Here is a 22,927-nt window from a genome sequence, read left to right on the forward strand (position 1 = left end):
TTTATATTATAAATAAATTTTAATATGATTTAATATTAAAAATATAAAATAATAATATTTTATTAGTATATTAGGAGTTAGTAGTTTGTTTGTTTATTAAAAAATATATTATATATTATAAAGTTATAATTTTTTTATTAAAAACTAGAAATTCTCCGAATCCCCGTTCGGGGAAGAAAATAATCCCCGTTCGGGATTCAGGGCGGGGTCGGGGATGGGTATTCAATTCGGAGATCGGGATCGGGGATAGCACTCTCCGCCCCCGAAGTGTCCCGCGCCAGTAAGACGCATCTAAGAGCATGTCCCCTGATTATGCAGAAAAAGGCAGGGTTATTGATATTACTCTCTCCATCCCTTTTTAGTTATCACCTTTTGATTTTGTGTCGGTCAAATTGACCAAAATTTGACTGAAATTTATTAATATTTTATCAATTGAAAAAATAAAAAAAATATGTCACCGGAAATAACTTTTAATATATTTTAAAATGTAAATTTCAGTTTTTAAAAATAATGAAAGAGTGACTTCTAATTTTTTGTCAAAAATTAGTCAATTTGACTAACAAAAATAGAAACATGACAACTAAAAAGAGAAGAAAAGAGTATCAATTATCATCACAATTTGGTGCTAAAATAGCATAATATAACTGATGGTTGATTCAATATCTTGTTTTAGATTTAGCTTTCAAAGACACTACGATTTTAGTACAAATGTAACTATTTTCAAAAATTCAAATACATTTTTTTAATCTTTCTTTTTTCACTTTTTGATAGGTATAATATATTTATCTTTAATATTTTGATTAATATGCATATGAAAATCATCAATCATCAATCAATCAATATACTTATATAAAGGAGAAGCGAGGGGCGTGTATGTGGCGCCTCTCACATCGTTCCGTTTTATTTTTATAATTTTTTGGAATTTTTGGATGAAAAATATCAAAAATTAGGACTATATTTTTTAGTTTTGGGAATATTAGAATCTAAACACATGTGATGTACTACAAGATAAAAACTTCACCATTTTTCCTTTAAATATAATTTATAAACAAATGTTATAAAAGCTAAATTTAAAGAGAAAATATATCATTAAGTTAATATAATTTAATCAAATTTCAATTTATTAATACTAAAATGCTACTCTCTCTGTCCCAGCCAATTCTTTGCGTATGGTTTGGGCTGGGCATGGAGGTTAAGAAATATGTGTAAAATAGTTGGAAAGAGAAAGAAAAGTGGGTGAAGTGGTGGGATCCATTAATTTTTAATGTATAAAAGGGAGATGGTGGAGTAAAGGTAGTGTGAAAGGCGGTAAAAGTAGTGTGAAAAGGAAAGAAAAGTTGGGAAGTGGTGGGACCCATTTACTATTTTTGGTAAGTTTTGAAATTTAAAAAATTGGATGGGACATCCCAAAAAGGAAACTGTAAAGAATCTGGTGGAACGGAGGGAGTAATAATATAATAATAAAATTTAAATTATAAATAACAAATTTTGAACTATATATGAGCCCACGGGTTTACGGCTAGTAAGTTATTGAAAGTCAGTTATGATATGGGTCTGAAATTGGCCCTAAAAATTATTGGGTAATTTTTAGCCCGGGTCTGATTAAATGCCAGAATATAAGGCCCGGATTCTGGGTTTATCACCAAAAATTCGTGGCTAGCAGATTGAAGTTATAAAAAGCCCGTTGGGCATTCATGTTTGGGAAACGTGGGCTGCCCAATCTCAAGGCTCGAGCCCCCAGCCCGGCCAGGGCCCAGAACTCGAATCCTAGTCCTACTAGGAGTCTGACTGATGAGTGCAGGACTCCGAGAGTTCTACAAGAACTCTGAAATTCGTGGATAACTATCTAGAGTCCTAGATAACCTCCAGCAACTCAAGATAAGGATCAGGGATGAGTCCTATCCTATTTCTGACTCAAATACCTATTTCTACTAGGACTCTAACACCAGGGATCCTACTTCTAATCGGTCTCTAACCCTGAGACATCTTATATAAAGGGCTCTACCCCTCCAAAATAGAACTACGTTTTTTGACTTGATTCTTCACCCCGCTGAAGATACGTAGGCACCTCGTGAGGACCCGTCTGAGTTCCGACTCGCGAGATCAGTCAAATAGCACGAAGCTCACCCCTCGACTTTTGATCCATAACATTTGGCGCCGTCTGTGGGAAGAAGACAACAGCCATGGTGTCCACCAGATTACGCTCAGAAATTCATGCACCTTCAAACGGAGACAACACCGCAACCCAGGATCCACCCTTGTCTCAGGTCACCGCTGGAACCTCAAATCCCGTCACCACCACACCACCAGTCACGTTGACCCTTGCTAGCAGTGGCACAACCACCGCTGCTCAAACCTCGATTCCTATGATTTTTGGCACGCTGCCCCCTATGACTAATGTTGTGGCCACAACCACTGATCATGGGACTCATTACTCAACCGTTGTGACGACCACAAGAGGACCAACAGATGAGTATGTAGTTTATACGGACGACTCTTCTGAAGATTCGGAGAGGGACTATGATATTCCCCCACGAAGGAGGAGAGACGGAAACCAGAGCCGAGGCTCCCAGCACAACACCGGGCCGAATAACCCCGAGTCCCGTCGACCCACGGACCAGGAGTACGAAGCCAGGATTCGAGCTTATGAACAGGAGATAGCTCAGTTGAGAAGAGACAGGGCGGCACACCAGACCAGGCAGCCACCACCCGAACCTCGGCAACGGACTGAAAACCCTCAGAACGCAGGTATGAATAGAATTCACTTGTTGGCTGCAGGTGATCCAGATAACCCGATCCCCCCATTCACCGAGGAGATCATGGCAGCAAGGATTTCTCGAAAGTTCAAGTTGCCCACAATTAAGGCGTATGATGGAACGGGTGACCCCGCGAATCATGTACGAACTTTCATGAATGCATTGCTGTTGCAACCAGTCACGGAGGCCATTAAGTGTCGAGCCTTCCCCCAAACTTTGAGTGGGATGGCACAACACTGGTATAGTCGACTACCCCCTAACTCTATATCCTCGTTTGGAGATTTGAGCCGAGCTTTCATAGGCCAGTTTATTGGGAGCAAGACCCACGCTAAGAGTTCAGCCTCGTTGATGAACCTTCATCAAGGCAGGAACGAATCCCTCAGAGACTATATGAATAGGTTCACTAAGGAGGCGCTCAAGGTCCCGGATTTAGACCAGAAAGTAGCCATGATTGCCCTACAGCAAGGAACCACGGATGATAATTTCCGCCAATCACTAGCCAAGAGGGCCCCTGAAAATATGAATGAGCTCCAGGAGAGGGCCGGGAAGTATATCAAGGCTGAGGAAAGCCTGAAGAAATCTCAGAATAACCAGGGACCGACCTCGAACCCAAAGAAATGTGGAAATGACACTGAGTACAACGCGGATAGTAAGTATTCAAAGACAGGGGATGGTGATAAGTCCCCCACCAAAAAGAAAGCAGGACCGAGGTTCACTGAGTATGCAAGGCTGAATGCCCCTAGGAGTCAGATCCTGATGGAAATTGAGAAAGATGAAAGTGTTCGATGGCCGAAGCCTATCAGGACTGACCCCGAAAAGAGAAACAAGGACTTGTACTGCAGGTTTCATAAGGATACAGGACATAAGACCGATGATTGTCGGCAGTTGAAGGATGAGATCGAGTTTTTGATCCGAAAAGGCAAGCTGTCCAGGTATACTTGGGATACGGACAAGAATCCCCGTGACAATGACAACCGTGGAAGAGACAACGATGATAGGAATAAGAGAAACCAGCCTAGAGGGCCTGTGATCAATGTAATCTCTGGAGGACCGACCGCAGCAGGCCTATCTAGTAACTCACGAAAAGCTTATGCTCGTGAAGTGATGTACATTGTTGGAGAGCCCCCGAAGAGGGCAAAAATTGAGTTTGCTTTAGCATTCGACAATTTAGATCTCGACAGAGTTAAATTTCCCCATGATGATCCTTTGGTAATCACCCCGGTGATTGGAAACTCTTCTGTAAAAAGGGTACTCGTTGACAGTGGAGCCTTAGTAGATATCTTATTTCATGATGCATATGAGAAGATGGGATATTCTGATTCATAATTGACACCTTCAGATATGCCTATATACGGCTTTAATAACGTGGAGACAAAGATTGAAGGTATGATCCAACTACCCGTGACAATGGGCACCGAGCCTAGACAGGCCACATGTATGCTGAATTTTTTGGTCGTTAAGGCTTCATCAACCTACAATGTTATCCTTGGGAGGACTGGGATACATGCTTTTAAAGCAATCCCATCCACCTACCACTTGAAGATCAAATTCCCTACCAAGAATAGGGTGGGAGAAGAGATAGGAGATCAAAAAATGGCTAGAAGTTGTTATGTGGGGGCTCTGAAATCTGGAGGGACCGGGGGGCAAGTTCTCCCAATTGAGGACTTGGATGTCCGAGAGGAAGAGGAAAGGAAAGGAAAGCCAGCTGAGGACTTGGTTCCCTTCTCCCTATATCCAGATGAGCCCGAGAAGGTGACCTATGTAGGGGCGTCGCTCCCCGAGGATATGAAATCCGAATTTGTGAAATTCTTGAGGAACAACCGGGATGTGTTTGCTTGGACCGCAGCCGATATGCCAGGGATTGATCCCCTCTTTATGACACACACGCTTAACGTAAGCCCAGATAGAAAACCCGTGAAACAAAAGAAGAGAAGTTTTGCCCCTGAGAGGCAGGAAGCCATAAAACAGGAGGTCGATAAGCTTTTGGAAGCAGGTTTTATAGAGGAAATCCAATTCACAGAATGGCTAGCCAACCCAGTCATGGTCAAGAAAGCTAATGGAAAGTGGAGGATGTGTGTAGACTTCACAGATTTGAATGATGCTTGTCCTAAGGACTGTTTTCCTCTCCCAAGAATAGATACTCTGATCGATGCTACAGCTGGGCACGAGATGTTGAGCTTTATGGATGGCTTTAGTGGATACAACCAGATCCGAATGAATAAGGACGACATTCCTAAGGTATCATTCATCACTGACTTTGGTATCTTTTGTTATTTGGTTATGGCGTTTGGTTTAAAGAATGCAGGAGCCACATATCAACGCCTGGCAAATAAGATGTTCAAACATCTGATTGGAAAAACCATGGAGGTCTATGTTGATGATATGCTAGTGAAGAGCTTGAACAAAGCTGATCACCTTGAACACCTGAGAGAGGCTTTTGAAGTCCTGAGGACACATAAGATGATGTTGAATCCAGCCAAGTGTGCCTTTGGAGTTGGGTCTGGAAAATTTTTGGGTCTGATGGTCTCAAAACGTGGGATTGAGGCCAACCCCGACAAGATAAAGGCCATCCTTGATATGGAGCCGCCTAAGTCTATAAAGGATGTTCAAAAGCTAACAGGAAGAATCGCGGCACTAGGACGTTTCATCTCGAAGTCCGGGGATAAGTGCTTGCCCTTCTTTAAGGCTTTGAAGAAAGTTAAAGATTTTGAATGGACAAGTGAGAGCCAAGAGGCCTTTGAGCAGTTGAAGAAGTATATGGCAGAGCCACCACTCTTATCAAAGCCCGTGGATGGAGAAACATTATATGTCTACTTGGCTGTCTCTGAGAAAGCACTGAGTGCGGTCTTGGTTCGTGAGGATCGAAAAATCCAGAAACCCGTCTACTATGTTAGTAAGATTTTGCATGGAGCGGAGCTCAACTATTCTGTGATTGAGAAGTTTGCCTTAGCCATGATTACAGCTTCAAGAAAGCTGAGGCCTTACTTCCAGGCTCACAAAATTGAAGTCTTGACAGACCAGCCCCTTAGGAACATAATGCATAGCCCGAAGGCTAGTGGAAGATTAATCAAATGGGCAGTAGAGCTTGGGGAATTTGAAATTCGATACAAACCACGGGTGGCAATCAAGGCTCAAGCTCTAGCTGACTTCCTCGTTGAATGCACCATTGACAACAAGGAAGTCGGGGGGCAGGAGAGTATGGTAGAGGAACCCAAAGAAGAGGAGAAACCTAAAGAGTATTGGTTACTATTTTTTGACGGAGCTTCAAAAACAAAAAATAGTGGGGCAGGGCTGGTGCTCCGAAGCCCGGATGGCTTCACGGTCGAGTACGCGATCAAGTTAGACTTTCCAACTACCAACAATGAAGCTGAGTATGAGGCCCTTATAGCTGGATTGGGATTGGCGAGAACCCTGAGGGTTAAAAACCTGAAAGTATGTGGGGACTCAAGACTTGTGGTGTCACAATTTAATGGAGAATTTGAGGCACGAGAAGAAACAATGCTGAAATACTTAAGGATTGTGAAAGCCCAGATGACGCAATTTAAAGAATGTTTGGTAGAACATATACCTAGGGAAGAGAATACAAAGGCTGATGCCTTATCCCAATTTGCATCCTCAGAGAATGAGGTGTGCTCGGGAAGTATTTACTATCAGGTTTTGAATACCCCAAGTATCAATGCCAAGCTGGTAGCCCCAATTGACACGGGGCCACTTGGATCGATGAGGTCAAAACGTATCTCGAAACTGGATATCTACCACCTGATGCTGGGGAAGCACAAAAACTACAAGTAAGAGCTTTAAAGTATGCACTCATTGAAGGGATTCTCTATAAGAAATCTTTTGTTATACCTTATTTGAAGTGTTTAAGGCCGGATGAGGCCCGGGAAGCCTTGAAAGAGGTCCATGAAGGAATCTGTGGCCAGCACCTAGGCGGGAGAGCCTTGGCTCACAAAATTACTCGCCTTGGGTTCTTTTGGCCAAATGTGCTGAAGGATGCGAAGGATTATGTTAAGAGATGCGATCGTTGTCAGAGATTTGCACCTGTTGTGCGCCAGCCCCCAGATATGCTGACATCCATTAATTCCCCGATTCCCTTTGCTATGTGGGGGATGGACATCCTAGGGCCGTTTCCACTCGCCAGTGCTCAAAGGAAGTTTTTGATAGTGGCTATTGACTACTTTACCAAGTGGATTGAGGCCAAACCCCTGGCCAAGATAACCACCAAGCAAGTTGCTCAGTTCTTTTGGGAAAACGTCATATGCAGGTATGGCATACCCCGAGTCTTGGTTACTGACAATGGAGCCCAGTTCAACAATCCAGAGTTTGTGGGATACTGTAACGTTTATAGCATTGAGCTACGATTCACTTCGGTTGCCCATCCTCAAGCCAATGGGCAAGCTGAAGTAGCCAACAGGATAATCCTTGATGGGCTAAAGAAAAGAGTCGAGAAAGCGCATGGGTCTTGGGCTGAAGAGATTCTCCCTATACTATGGGCATATCGAACAACCTGCAAGGTCTCCACAGGAGCAACCCCGTTCCAGTTAGCTTACGGGGCTGAAGCCGTGGTGCCACTTGAGATAACTCATACCTCCCCCAGGGTCCAGCAGTATGAGCCCGAAGCCAATGAGGAAGGAATGAGACTCGCACTCGACATGATCGATGAGGTCCGTGATGAGGCTAACGCCAAGATCGTTGAGAGCCAAAAACGAGCTTCCTATTACTATAATCTCCGAGTCAAGGAACGATTCTTCAGAAAAGGGGATTTAGTCCTAAGGAAAGCTGAGGCCTCAGGAGTTGGTCCCAAGGGAAAGATGGCCCCAAACTGGGAAGGTCCGTATCAGGTGAAGGATGTTATTGGTCGCGGCTCGTACAAGCTTCAGACCCTGGATGGAGTTGAGTTTCCAAGGAGTTGGCATGCCACCAACTTGAAGATTTATTATATTTGATTATCTTAGCAAGTAGATGACCATTAAATAAGGTCAGATAGACCACTGCCAGTTAGTTTATAACTTAGTTGATTTTAGTTGTTTATCTCTTCTACTATAGTTTCAATAAAATTTCTTATGGATTGCTCCATATCTCATGCTTCTAATATTTTCCTTGAGTTTTTGTTTACTTACCGTGAACGGATCAACCCGGAACATGAATTCAACCATAAATAAGTTACGATTAACATTGATTGAGTGAAAATTACAAGCTAAGGCTTGATAAGTCCGATACTACGAGTTAAGGCTAAACAAGCCTAATACTACAAGTTAAGGCTAGATAAGTCTAAATAAGTAGACCACGCAGGATCCTTAATAAATCCTACTCATCAGACTCGGAATCAGCCTCCGAGCTATCTGCAGACCCGGACTCCCCAGCCGGATGCTTTTCAATGACATCCAAATCTTCGACTTCCTCTTCAATAGGACTAGGAGAGTCAAGAACAATCCTCATGGGACAGAGATAATCCCATTTAGGATGGAACAGGTCTGGATGATCCTCATGAATGATCTGAACAGCCTCATTCCACCCGTTACTGTAATCCTCTGCAGAGGTGGTATCATTGTGCTTCTCCATCAGATTCTTGAACTCATCAGAGTCCATATAGTCGTCGATGATAGCATCCTTTCCCTTTCGAGCCTCGACTAGCTCGCTTCGAGCTTCCACTAGCTCCGATTGAGTCTTAGCCACAATCTCGTCTTTTTCCGCATCCTTGATTCGAAGGGCCTCCATGCCCTCCTCCAAGGATTCCTTAGCCTTCTTGTGGCTCTCAGCTTGTTTTTCCCAAGCTTTAGCCTGATGGAGGGCAGCCTGGAATTGAGCATTGGCCTGAGACAAGTAGATAAACGGGTTAAGGAAGACTCGGAGAACATAAACAATAAGTTTGTAAGAACACTCACACTAGCAAGGGCTTGAGAGCCAAAGCCATCAATCCCCTCGATCTCCGACTGTAGCACCACATCCTGGTAGTCGGCAGGGGTAATAGAGTGAAGGGACCAATCAGAAGCATGAACAGTCGATCCCAGCACCGAATCAGTCCTTCGAAAACCCCAGGCCGGTTTAAAGGCTTCAGACTTGGAAGCCCGAGGCTGACTAGATGATCCTCCCTCTGCCGAATGGGGTTGAAGGAAGGCAGGCAACTCCCGAGGGACCCGAGGGTCTTTAGCCAACCTATGCCGCTTCATCCGACCCGTCTCCTCTTGGAGAGGCGCATTCTGCTCATTGATTTTTGTGGCAGCTGCAAAACAAAAACAAGAAATAAGTTAAGTCGTGAATAATGGGGTAGACCCGAGAAAAGTCCTAGGTGTAAAAAAAAAGGGGTTTATACCTTCATCACTAACCCTTGAAAGACCAAGCTTTCTAAGATTGAATTCATCAAGGAGATCCCAGCATTTGGATTGGCCATTGTCTTTGACCAATTCAGCATAGGCTGCCTTCTCGACATCCGATAGGTGGATGGAGTCGACACTCCCATCAACGACCTTACAAAATTTGGATCTGAATAGAGTTCCCTAATCTCCCCCTTCCCAGTGTAGCTTGAAGAACTCTTTCTTCCAACGAGGGTTGTTATCCGGAATAGAGGAATTGTTGAAAATATGAGGCTGGTCAGGCCGATGACTAATAAGAACCCAACCCGTGGAGCCCACCGGGTAGTTCTTGAATTGGAAAATCTTACGAAACAATGAGACAGACATGGAAAGGCCTTTAGATAGGCACTGAACCATGAAACAATGGATTATGCGCCAAGCATTGGGCGTCAATTGGCAAGGATTGAGTCCCACATCAGCTAAGAGCTTAGGGATGAAGGGATGCAGGGGAAACCTAAGTCCGGCTAGTAGAGCATGCTTGTATACAAACAAGTGCTGCGGATCCCAATGACAGGTCCTATCCCCGGGTTCGGCACGGACCAGGGAATAAGCCTTGGGAAAGTTAAGCAATCTATGATAGGCCTTGGCCAACGAAGGCGAACAATCGGCAGCATAGCCATAAGAACCTAGCTCAGCTAGGGAGGGGTATTCATCCCGCATAATATTGATCAAATCAAGTAAAGATGAACAAGAAGAGTTTATGATTATAGGAGTACCTCTCTTGGACTTGGAGGAGGTGCCCATGGCCTTGGAAATCTTGGCCAAGCGTGATGCTTCCCGATCAGCCATTTGAGCTCGAAAGAACCTTGGTGGTGAAAGCTTGAGGCTTGAGAGAATTCTAGAGAGATGTTGTAAACTTGTAGAGTGAGAAGTGAGAAGTGAGAAATGAGGATGCTCACTTATTTATAGGATGGCCAACAGGTCATCTAACAGGTCAACAGGCCAAGTGACCTGCTATTACAGGTCAACTAGCCCAAGCCCAAGAAAAAGCCCATAATCTAGAAGGTTTTAGAAGGATCTAGATTTTCCTAGAGCCTAAAAATAAATGAAAATACAATATTTATACATATTTTCATGTATAAAATATGTATAAAACCTTATAAAACCCTAATCAAGGGATTAGCCTAGAAAAGGCCCCTAAAACCTTGATTAAGGCCTAATCTTATCTCATACCATTAACATGTCATAATCAAGCATGATTACACTTAATGGTTGCATAATCCATGTTTAAACTAGGTATAGTCCCGAAACGCTCGAAAGCGCCCAAGAAGCGCCCTGGGGGCGCCCTATGAGCGCCCCAAGAGCGCCAAGAGCGCCCGAGGTGCGCCTGAGGACCTCACCACCGTCGACCTGGGCACCCAAAACGCCCTAAATCGACCTGGGTGACGTCGACAATCGACTTGGGTGTTAAAAAACCCACAACGCCCGAGAGCGCCCGAGAAGCGCCCTGGGGGCGCCCTATGAGCGCCCCAGGAGCGCCAAGAGCGCCCGAGGTGCGCCTGAGGACCTCACCACCGTCGACCTGGGCACCCAAAACGCCCTAAATCGACCTGGGTGAGGTCGACAATCGACTTGGGTGTTAAAAAACCCACAACGCCCGAGAGCGCCCGAGAAGCGCCCTAGGAGCGCCCTATGAGCGCCCCAGGAGCGCCAAGAGCGCCCGAGGTGCGCCTGAGGACCTCACCACCGTCGACCTGGGCACCCAAAACGCCCTAAATCGACCTGGGTGAGGTCGACAACTGACTTGGGTGTTAAAAAACCCCCAACGCCCGTGAGCGCCCGAGAAGCGCCCTGGGAGCGCCCTATGAGCGCCCCAGGAGCGCCAAGAGCGCCCGAGGTGCGCCTGAGGACCTCACCAGCGTCGACCTGGGCACCAAGGATGCCCTAAATCGACCTGGGTGAGGTCGACAACTGACTTGGGTGTCAAAAAACACTTAACGCCCGTGAGCGCCCATAAGCGCCCTAGGTGCGCCCACGGTGCGCGCGAGCATCGACCTGGGCGAGGTCGAGCGCCCATGAGCGCCCAAGCTGCGCGCCAGCATCGACCTGGGCGTCCAATCCGCCCTAAATCGACCTGGGCGAGGTCGAGCGCCCTTGAGCGCCCGAGGTGCGCCCGAGTTGCGCGCCAGCGTCGACATGGACGCCCTGAGCGCCCTAAATCGACCTGGGCGAGGTCGAGCGCCCCCGAGCGCCCGAGGTGCGCCCGAGTTGCGCGCCAGCGTCGACCTGGACGCCTTGAGCGCCCTAAATCGACCTGGGCGAGGTCTAGCGCCCTGGAAGCGCCCGGAAAACGCTCAAAAAGCGCCCCAGAACACTTGATGTACCCCCAAAATGCCTCGGATCGACTAAGGAAAGTCCAGAATCGGCCTAGATGGCTGACCTTAGTCAGAATAGGCTCGAGAAGTGATTGAAAATGCTCTAAAACTTTAGAAAAGTTTCTACGAAACTTATCCAAAGTTGGGGGGCAAATGATATGGGTCTGAAATTGGCCCTAAAAATTATTGGGTAATTTTTAGCCCGGGTCTGATTAAAGGTCAGAATATAAGGCCCGGATTCTGGGTTTATCTCCCAAAATTCGTGGCTAGCAGATTGAGGTTATAAAAAGCCCGTTGGGCATTCATGTTTGGGAAACGTGGGCTGCCCAATCTCAAGGCTCGAGCCCCCAGCCCGGCCAGGGCCCAGAACTCGAATCCTAGTCCTACTAGGAGTCTGACTGATGAGTGCAGGACTCCGAGAGTACTACAAGAACTCTGAAATTCGTGGATAACTATCTAGAGTCCTAGATAACCTCCAGCAACTCAAGATAAGGATCAGGGATGAGTCCTATCCTATCTCTGACTCAAATACCTATTTCTACTAGGACTCTAACACCAGGGATCCTACTTCTAATCGGTCTCTAACCCTGAGACATCTTATATAAAGGGCTCTACCCCTCCAAAATAGAACTGCGTTTTTTGACTTGATTCTTCACCCCGCTGAAGATACGTAGGCACCTCGTGAGGACCCGTCTGAGTTCCAACTCGCGAGATTAGTCAAATAGCACAAAGCTCACCCCTCGATTTTTGATCCATAACAAGTTATATCTTATTTAAATTCATGTTAATGACAATGTTAGTGAAGAACATGATAACATTTAAAAAAAAAACTAAAATTAAGATTCATCGTGCTTTAAATTATTAATTACATGTAAGCATTTATTTTCATTTTTTCACTAATGATTTACAGTCCAATTTTTACAATTTTATCTTTAAATATTTGTATTGCATCGAGATGTTTATAATATAAAATTATCTTATTCTACAAATATTAATTTTGAATCACAATAAAATATTTATATTTATAGGTCGCCGCAACACCGGCTTCTCTAATATATTATATACAGAGTTCAGGGACGTGGAGATATTAATCTCTCAGCTCACTCTAATCCTCAAATTTCCCAACAGGCCCTCATACAATTCATGCACATTTGAAAATGTAAAAAATATATTACATATATTACAAGCACGTTTTGTAAGACTATTGAAGATTGATAAAGTGCCGCTTCAATCTCAGGCCGGTATTTTGGAGCAAAGTACTTTGAAGTTTGAACATATATGTACTCTGGATACCTTGTCATTTCATTTGCTCCAGCCAAGAAACTGGAAAATGGTACATTTGAATACTTTGGCGACGGAAAAAGGCTGTTCAAGAAATATGAAGCATGTATACATAGTAAAATCCAAGTGTGCTTTGTCGAAGTATTACTGGAACTGAAATAAAGAAGTCTCGAAGAATTTAGCAAAAGAAACTTTCTAAAGCGCCATGACAATAGATTAGCATTTTACAGTAGTAAAAATGAATGCTGTTCTTCCCATATTATATAACACATCTACTAGAGTTACAAAAATCTACATGGAGATGGAATGGAAAAGGCAGCTTAGCAACTCAGCCAGCACAGAAATATTCCTAAGCCTGAAACTCATTCACAACTTTGGCGCCTCCATCTAATCTCCTTCCGAGTTTGCTATATTTTTCTGGAGTTGGAAACACAAACTTGACATCTGATGTAGCAACAATTGGCATCCATTCTCTGGTTTAGGGTCCAATAGTAGTTCTTGCATCTGAGAACAGAGCGACAAGGCTTTTTGGTCGCTGGTACAAGATTCAGCAACCAACTTGAGAAATTTGCAGCTCTGATCTTGACAGATGGACAATGGAGGTGTAATTGGGGGAACAAGAAAAGGGTGCACTAGTAAATCAGGAATTCTCCATCTCTCATGGCGATTCCAACACAGACACTTCTTCATCAGGTCAAGAAGCCATGGATTTGAAACTGGTTCAAACATAATTTCATGATTTGGGTCTGTTATAACTTTGTACTTGGCCCAAAATGTCTTATATTCTGAAAATGGTGTTCTTCCATAGACCATTTGGTAAAGAATGCAACCAAGTGACCAGATATCAGATGAGCGGCCACATTTTATAATGTTGCCATCAGCATCTGTGTCATTGCACATAAATGCTTCTGGAGACATGTAACTAAGAGTACCCACCTGCAGAAATAAAATAAATTCATGATTCTTCGTTGCTACTAAAATAAATCAACATAAAAGTGAGGATACTAAAGCGCAATTGTCTTAGCAATGTCAGCTAGATACTAGTCAATTGAAACCCAGAGAGGGAACTCCGAAAGGGGCTGTTTCTACTTGTAAGCTCATAAGACCAAGTTCAGGGGAATCTGGTAACCTGTGAATCCCGTTGAATGTTAGTTGTATCACTCATAATTGCTTTAGCTATCCCAAAATCAATTAGCTTCAGTGACCCTCTAACAAGAAGAAAATTTGCCGGCTTCAAGTCTGAATGTACTATGCGTTCTTCATGTATGGTATTCACAGCTAAAAGTATTTGCTGCAACAAATAAAAGAACACATTAGATTATCTGTATCTACATGTACAACAAAGGGAAAAACTATTCACCCATACTGTCAATTAAAACACAGTACTCAACAAGGTGTTTGCGGCGTCTTCTACATTGACATAGATTTTTACATATCATAAATATGCAGGTGAGAAGGCAATATTATTCGTCCTCATAGTGACAAGGGGTAAATCATAGTGAAGGAATCATTGATTTATGCAAGAAGAACTCAGAAGTGCTATTAGAGCTTACTCGAACATTACTGACATCATAACACGTATATAACTATATAATTGTATGGCATTCACAAAACACTATCTTGTAAAGACAGGGATCCTCACAGAACCTGTTACATATTAGTAAGTTATCTACATATCACGAAGTTAATTATAGACTACAGATGCTCCAAGATTGTGCACACTTTGATTTCCCAAAGAAGACAAACAGAACCTGGCTAGTTTGGTTAAAGCAAGACCATACATATTTTTCACTAGACCGGGTATAATAAAATAAAGCAGATTCTTTGGGCTAATGGCAACATAAGACCTTGATCCTAGGGCCTAGATTGGAGAGGCTACATCAGTAAGTTGAAATTCAGAGAGCATTGAATTAATTTTGAAGACAGGCTTCCAAATAAGTGATATATGTGATTTACACATAATTCTCTTGTTGAGTCACAGTGATTAGTGAAACAATTTTGAAGTGATCCAAACCTTAACATTAAAAAAAATGGCCATATAATGAAGCAAACTGGAACAAGGTCCGGAACACTATCCCCTGTGAATTGCAAATCATTGTAAATTTTACCAATAGATATTAGCAGAACTATTTAACAAGCAATCAAAATCATCTCATGCTTTTAGGTTTTAATCAAAAGGGACATTTTAATGCAATCAATATCATCTAATACTCTTAGGTTTCAATCAGAAGGAATATGTTCATACATATACTAATAGAATCACATATATATGGTTGTAAAATCAGTTTTAACTTTTAAGGTACATAGCTCCTATACAAGAACAGCAAAGCTCAAAATCATATGATACTAGTAACTGGCCAAACATCCTAAAAAATACTTCCCCAAAAAAATCTATTACAAAATTGTTATAGCCTGGGAAAAATGTACTATATTATAATCAGTTCATTATCATTATAATTTTTATAATTAGAATGTGATTAAATCGAGCAAAACGAAGACCGTCTTATAATTTGTTTCTGAAGGTGTAACTTATGATAATAATTTTACAGCGAATACAGCACAAGCTAATGTGTTGTATGTGTAAGACTCAAAAATTCATATTTCACAAAAAATTGTATTCTAATTACAAAATCTACTGTTATTTGATTTTAATAAAACCTTTTTTTTAATTTGTTTAGAACATAAAAAGAATAGGTGACATATTTTATTTACAAAACCAACTTCGATTTGATTTAGAATATTGAAAGTATAAATTATATTTATATTCAAATTTTGTATCCAAATATAAGCTATTATTGTTTAATCTTAACCATTTATTAAAACATAAGATTATAGTTTGTATTTATTATGTGGTATTTAGAAATTAGTACATATACAAAATAAAAGTCATATTCTAATTGTAAAAGTTTCTACTATTTATTTTTTAAAAACCTCATTCTATTTTGTTTAGAATATAAAAAGAATAGAAGACGAATCATATTTACAAAACCTACTTCTATTTGATTTAGAACATTAAAAGTATAAATTTTGTTTTGTATTTAAATATTATATATTTTTTTTTATTCTAATGTAATCTAAACCGTTTATTAAACAATAAGATCTAATGGTTTAAATTTATTCTACGATACTATACCAACAACCAAATTATCCTCCTTATACTTATTATATACAAGGATATAATATAATATTATCATAAAAGTATACTATACTACTTTAAATTTAATACTATTTTGTATACAAGATTATTTCAACATAAATTTTAATCCGAATTGTTGGTCATAATAAAAGAAGAGGAAACATGATTTGAGTTGCATTAGCTATTGTGTGCTTTAGAAACTCCATTGCCTAACTTATTACATTACGGATTCCTGATATTTCTGCCTAATATACATTAAGACGTGAGGAAAATAGAATGCGAGAAGTGGTTCTCATAGAAGTTCTTTTCGATGGTTCAAACAATTCAGTGAATGATTCCTATTTCGGAAAACAAAAATCAGCAATGACTAATTGGAAGGAAGTGTATTATGAGTCATAGCATACCTGCCAGTAAAACCGTAACCAGTTTTCGTCTATAGTTGAACTAGAATCATCCAGTTCCTTCCACTTCTGGGACAGCATGTGAGCCAGATCAATTTCACCATATTCAAGCACCATGAATACATATCCATCATCACTAACTTTCCGATCCTTATTACTCATGTAACCTTGCGTAACTTCTTGGAGCAAAGCCTTATCTGTCACCTAAGTTAATAATGTATCTTAATATTTTGCAAGTTATAAAACTAAACATGGTAAGTTGAAGTGAAAAGATTGTCAGCTACGAAACTATGGCTTAAAAATACTACAAACACCAGGTCAAGTCTGCACAAAGATTGGCAGGAGTCCAATAGATGGTGGAACCTGCCGGTAGGGCCAAATCAAGCTTGGCCTTCTAAGGGCCATTCAACCTGATGGTCACATACAAATTATTAAGATTCTAAATTTCGAATGATTTATATTGGCATTTGAACCCCTTGAAATATAAGAGGATTTATTATAAAGAGCCATGCGACCCCGCTAAAATGATCATGGCTATTTCTGATAGATTTAACTTCGCCCAAAAATATGTTATCAGTATTCTGATTGTACAACACCTGAAAGGATATACGAAAAAATAATACTTGCAAGTACCAACTTAAAAAAAAAATATCATTGTGAAAGAGAGAACTGAGAAACCTTGCCTCAAACACTTAATAAAAAAGAAACCAAGTAATGCTCCATTGCTACCTCGACTATGGTTATAGATAACAATACAAGGACCACTAAAAGTTGCCTACTGTAAAGGTAAAGGTTAAAAGAATACATCCAGTAAGTTTCGGCCCCATGACCTACTTTCATATAAAAGGAAGAGGCAGTACACATATACAGGACAGGGTTAAGAATATGTTTTGTCAAATTATGCAAAGAGTTACCCCTTTAAATTAGAGCTGCGCTTTATGAATATACAAAATCTAGGGGCATCAGGAATCAGACACATGACTAGCTACCAATACAGTGCAGCCAAATACTGTGTGAAAATTAAAATTTGTTATAATATTTTTTTATAAACACACTAAAGTATGCACCTCATAGTCGATCAATTGAATGATGTGGTTCTTCCCTTTCAGTTTGTTCAGGTATCCAATTTCCTGACAAAATCCATAAGCAGTTGCATAGTCACGGCCTTTAAGCTTGATTCTTTTCAAGGCATATATCTTACAATCTGATGAGATGACTTTATACACCTCGCTGCTTCCTCCACTACCAATCTTGCCAAGCCTCTGATAGAGCTTTCCATTAACCTTAAAAAACTGTTCTGGGTCATAGCTCTTTTTGCGGGTTGTTGCTGCTGCTTTACTTTTTGCAACCTTTCCCTGTATTTCTGGCTTAGAAGATCCAAACTTAACATCCGATGATTGATATTTTGATAAGGGAGCCTGACACTGAACATCAGTAACATCACCTACGCATGCTTTCTCTTTATTTACTTTGTTATCGGGAGGTAGGTCGTCCTTGGTAGTTTCAGAGTCCTTCGGGATAGCGAGACTCTGGTCCTTCGAACATTTATATCCTTTTACGTCTAAATCCTTGTCAACAAAGGAAGGTGAAGCTTTTAATGCTACCTCTAACTGATCAAGATCAGCAGACAGTCCACTGCTGTGGTTTAATGAACCAAGTGATGAAGGCAACTTATCTCTTTCGGTCGCAGGCTGAACATTCATATTAAGTTCTCCCAAGGACTCCACATTTAGATTGGAACTATTTATTTGATGAGGATAGGAACAGTATGTAGTTGAATTATGGATGGGAGCAGAGGCTGAATTCATCAACGTTGTGGTGGGGCATGATGAGCCAACAACTGAGGATTGAGTCATATTGTAGTTAGAATCACTTTGTAGAAAGTTCCTGAATGGGTGCACCTGATCTTGAGATCCCATAGTTCCCTTTGCCAACATATAAGCAACCTGAACATCAGACCTGGAACTGATGTGTTTTATGTCTTGACTGACAGCAGTGGCAGCTTCCATTTGATTGCTAACATCCCAGTCCATTTCTGTGAAAGCAAGGAATCCACATGAGATGTTAGTGATTTGAAGGGGGCATCTGTCCACCAGCTCCATACAGAACACGTGCATGTCGATATGAACTTGGCACAATTAAGAGTTTATGTCATAAGTTGCATACTATCGTTTAGTAAGACAGAACAAGTGAATGGGAGAAAACGTGTTTTAAACTACTGTAACTAAAAATTAATCCAGAAATAATACATTCAAAGCAAACTGTCACAAGAAACCAGTATATCACTATGATGATTACTGCATAAATGGAGCTGACTATTACCATGAGCTCTCGCAGTATCTCCTGAAGCAAAGCTGACTTTCTTCTGATGAACCTGCTCAGATCGATATAACGACAAAGATGCTGAATTGTTGTTCATACAATCAGCAGCGGATCTAGGTTGATCTTGAATACCAAATGATACATGATTCTCCTCTTGTGTGCTCATGATGGTACCCAAGTCAGGTGGTGGTGTAATTGACGCATCCTCCTGAACTTCTGAGGTAATAGAACCGATTTTTTTTGTCTGAGAAATATAATCCTTCACTCCTTGACTTAAATATGAATCGTTACCTTGGGTCTTGTCGGTGTCCGCTTCTGAAGTCACATTAACATCTGAATTCTTTGATGTCCCCCGTTGAGGAAGTAAGACACGCGTCGGTCTTATATTATTTGATCGCATATTGCCTGCAAACCATGAATAAATTAGGCTGAACCATAAATACTTTAAAACTGCTTATGATCAATCTGCTCTTTGGGTATGATAACCAAAGACCACATGACTACTGACCATTAACTACATCATTTCCGATAGGGGCCTAAGCAAGGCAGATGCTGTACAAGCCTAAACTACACTCCTGGATACCTACCTAAATTCTAGCATTAGACTTACTAGTAAAAGGTATACAAGAATTCACTTGCTTCTTACAGCACCTTTGTTGTGTTTGGTTGGGACACTTGGGGTTGTACTATCCTACGGGTAAATAGAGTTATAGAGCCCATACCCACCAATTTGAGAAAGAATGATTCATGCTCCTTCATACTCATTTTCCTTGCAAACTTCCTCATAAAACATTTGCACTCGCTCAATTTCTTCACTCTTCCCTCTCGCATCCTTTCTTTATATTATAGTTTTGGTCACAATTTTTCAATACATTCCTTCCCCAATTCTATTATCTCCAACTAAACTCAGGATTAAGGTTTTAGGACGACTATTCTGCTAACAAGGTATCAGAGCTCTTTTGACTATGTAATGTCAGAGTTCAAATCACCAAAGGACAAAGATTGTTATTCCCCAAAAGAAATTTGCACTGAAATTTTAGTAAGAACACGAACTATTGCCTGGAGCAGTGTATTTGTTGTCTTTTGTGTTGCAGATTTCCACTCTAAATATAAATATCAGAACAACAAGATTATGAATTATTTGAATCAAAGAAGTGCAGCAAAAACCGAGAAACAAAACCCTAACTCAGAAGAAATCAGCACAAACTAAGTAGAACGATAACATTTCAGTGTTTTTACTTTTTATACTGGAAAAGACCGAGTACTGATATAAAAGAGAACTCTGAATAATCAATCATCCAATCTACTTTGAAGTTAAAAGCATCATAAAGCACATAAAAGCCCTAACTTAACAGTTAATATCACCAATTACTAAATCAAAACAACTACATGCCAATTACATATAGGGGGGGAGAGAGGGAGAGAGAGAGAGAGAGAGAGAGTACCGAGAGGGCGGCGGCGTTTAAAGGCAGCCTGAACTTTACCAAGGAAGTCGGGAGGAGAAGACGAAGACGAAGAAGTAGATGTACAAGTAAACGAACGGGAGTGATTGTTAATGTTTGTATCTGAAGGAATGTTGATCGGACGGATGAAATTAAGATTCTCCTCCCTGGACTCAGCTCCTAGAATTGGCTTCTCGTCCATCGACACAATCTCAGATGCATTTCCGGCAATAATTCGCAGATTCCGGCGACTTCACGGGTACTTCATTTTCTTCGATTAAGTATCTGGTACCGTACATGAGAGAGAGGGAACGGAGAGATTTCAAGTTCAAACTTGCAAATGCGGAATGTTTTCCCTTTAATTTATCTCCATATATTAATTTATTATTGCAAAAATACTAATTTTTTAAAATATATTTGCACTAGATGCAACCATATGAAACTTCAGTTAATTGGCCAGCAGGATTGCAAATATAATTGCATCGTGTTGCAGGTATGGTTGCATGCGGTTGCAACATGTTGCATATATTATTTTTGCAAATATTTTAAAAATTTTATATTTTTGCAAAATCTTTAAAAAAATATATAATATTTTTGCAAAAATAATTTTAGACTTGGATAGTTATGAGAAAACCTCTTTATTATTTTATTACTGTTATCACTATTTTATTAATTTTTTTGACAGAATTGTTATCACTAATTCAATAGAATTTAACTAAGCTCATTATTGATTTCAGGAAGAAAAAAACTTAAGCTGAATATTTAGTTTACTAAATTAACTTTGGCTCCTTTTTTAGCTTTAATAGGCTAGATGCCTAAATTTGACAAAAATTAAAGAGTGAAAATGCATCATTCGCGGTGGGTGCTACTACGGGTGTAACCGAGCCGAGTCGTACACTGCCAGGCTCGGCTCAAACTCGACTAAAAAGTTCGGGGCTCGAGCTCGAGTTCGACCGAGCCTTTTATTTCAAGTTCGAAACCCGGCTCGTAAACAGTTCGAGAGGCTCGAGTTCGACTCAAAAACTCGAATCGAGTCACCAAATATTGACAAAAACTCGAAATATGATCGGTTCGACTCGAGCTTGATTCGATTAAGTATATAAATATAAATAAAATATTTAATATATTTGTAATATATATTTATAATAAAAAAATTAAAAAATAATAAAGGTTCGATAAGGCTCGCGAACCTTACGAGCCGAGTAATTTGAAGCTCGAGCTCGGCTCGGTAAAACATCCAAATAGCTCGAGCTCGAGCTCGGCTCGATTATTATCGAATCAATTCGAATATTTTACGAGCCGAGTCGAGTAGCTCACGAACAGTTTAGTTTGTTTACACCCCTAGGTGCTACTCCCTCCGTCCCAAATGAATACTCATTGAGTTTAGACACAGAGACTAAGAAAAAGTGTAAAAAATAAGTAAAGTTAGACGAAAAGTGGGTAAAGTGGTGGGACTCATTAATTTATAATAATAAATTTAAGATAAGGGAGAAAAATAGTGGGTGAAGAGCATCTCTAAGTAGGGATGGCAGAATTTCCTGAACCGACGAATATCCGACCGAACCGATCCGAATGGTTTATACTGAATCCGATTTTTATGGTTTGGTTACGGGTTTGGTTTTTATTTTTAAAAACCGATTGAATTTTGTTCGGGTTGGGTTTTTAGGCCAACCGAACCAATACCGACCCGAATATCTGAAATCCGATATTATAAATTTATCGTATATCATTATATAATATACATTATCGAGAGAAGTTATATGGAGACCACTTTTTTTGAAGACCGTGGAGACCATTATGTTCTGTAAGTAAAATATTGTATAAAAACATTGCAAAACTCATAATTTTGCAAATCAAAACACATTATTTTGTGAAGTATGTACTACAAATATCACGAATTCATCAAAATTATTGAAGAACATCTATGTTTAATAAGTAGAATGTGTATGTTCTGCAAATTGAACAAATGTTCTACAAACTAAACATATTCCGCAGGACAAAACATTTTGTAATATTCAACATGCAAAACATACATAATATTCAAGATTTTAAATGATATAAGGATCTTTGTACAACCTGTTTTGCAAAATTATGAGTTTTGCAATATTTTTATACAATAATTTACTTGCAGAACATAAGTGGTCTCCACGGTCTCCAAAAAAAGTGGTGTCCATAGAACTTAACTCTACATATAATATCTATATAAAAATGTTCACTATCACAAGATGACAAGATATGTGTAAAAAAGAATAATTATATTGCTATCTTTTTTTAATCATTTTTCATTACGTATTCAAATATTGAATATGATATAATTTTTTTTTGACAGAAATGTACTTGCTCGTATCGAAATACGCCAATACTCCGAGGAGTTTCTTTCATTCAAAAAGCTTATCATCTAACCGAAAGACATGGAAATGTCTCCGGAAGTTTAGACAATAAGACCTTAATGTCCGAAAAGAAAATGCCCCAACTTGTAAGACCACGCTGCCTGAAACAAATACGATTCATTAATAACAAGAAAAAGATAATAATAAATTTAATAATTAAAATTAGTATAGTTTATCAAAAGATCATAAAAGTGGATGAAAAGAAAAATATAAAAATAATTCGACAGAAAAAGAAGATAATACAAGAAAAAACAAAAAAAAAATATTTAGCCAAAGGGAGACCCTTTGACTAGATATATAACAAGATAAATAATTACTAAGAATTTAATTAATAATATAAGTATTAAAATATAAAATTATAATCTTCAAAAAAATCTAAAATTTTAAATAACAAATTAAATTGTTAAAATAAATGTAAAAAGCAAGCCAACAAAATGGCACTGAATTGCCAATTATTTGGCCAAGAATATACGCCATCAATTATGGCCACCCCTCAATGGTACAAATAAAAGCCATTAATCAAGACTGCAA

The 22,927-nt window shown here is 40.2% G+C and overlaps 3 protein-coding genes across 4 annotated transcripts; 2 read left to right on the plus strand and 1 right to left on the minus strand.

Moving 5' to 3' along the window:
• Positions 1 to 3,203: 3,203 nt before the first annotated feature.
• LOC135152791 (uncharacterized) lies at positions 3,204 to 4,082 on the plus strand. The gene is made up of 2 exons (XM_064093896.1): positions 3,204 to 3,475; positions 3,599 to 4,082. The coding sequence occupies exons 1-2, from the start codon at positions 3,204 to 3,206 to the stop codon at positions 4,080 to 4,082; spliced, it is 756 nt and encodes a 251-aa protein (XP_063949966.1).
• A 267-nt stretch (positions 4,083 to 4,349) lies between these two features.
• Positions 4,350 to 7,702, plus strand: LOC135152792 (uncharacterized). Its single transcript, XM_064093897.1, has 4 exons — positions 4,350 to 5,016; positions 5,233 to 5,649; positions 6,046 to 6,383; positions 6,617 to 7,702. The coding sequence occupies exons 1-4, from the start codon at positions 4,350 to 4,352 to the stop codon at positions 7,700 to 7,702; spliced, it is 2,508 nt and encodes an 835-aa protein (XP_063949967.1).
• Positions 7,703 to 12,882: 5,180 nt separating this feature from the next.
• On the minus strand, positions 12,883 to 20,361 carry LOC108213642 (serine/threonine-protein kinase MPS1). Of its 2 annotated transcripts, XM_064094801.1 has the most exons (7): positions 20,010 to 20,361; positions 18,856 to 18,969; positions 18,565 to 18,780; positions 17,310 to 18,277; positions 16,246 to 16,446; positions 13,835 to 13,996; positions 12,883 to 13,641 (listed from the first exon to the last, which is right to left on the minus strand). In XM_064094801.1, exons 1-7 carry the CDS (start codon positions 20,206 to 20,208, stop codon positions 13,093 to 13,095), a joined length of 2,409 nt encoding a protein of 802 aa, XP_063950871.1. In that variant the 5' UTR covers positions 20,209 to 20,361; the 3' UTR covers positions 12,883 to 13,092. The 2 variants fall into 2 exon arrangements, with proteins under 2 accessions (XP_063950871.1, XP_063950870.1); XM_064094800.1 differs by having other exon boundaries at positions 18,565 to 18,969.
• Between the last annotated feature and the right edge of the window lie 2,566 nt (positions 20,362 to 22,927).

This window comes from Daucus carota, chromosome 5 (assembly GCF_001625215.2).
Source record: "Daucus carota subsp. sativus chromosome 5, DH1 v3.0, whole genome shotgun sequence".
Lineage (NCBI taxonomy): Eukaryota > Viridiplantae > Streptophyta > Magnoliopsida > Apiales > Apiaceae > Daucus > Daucus carota.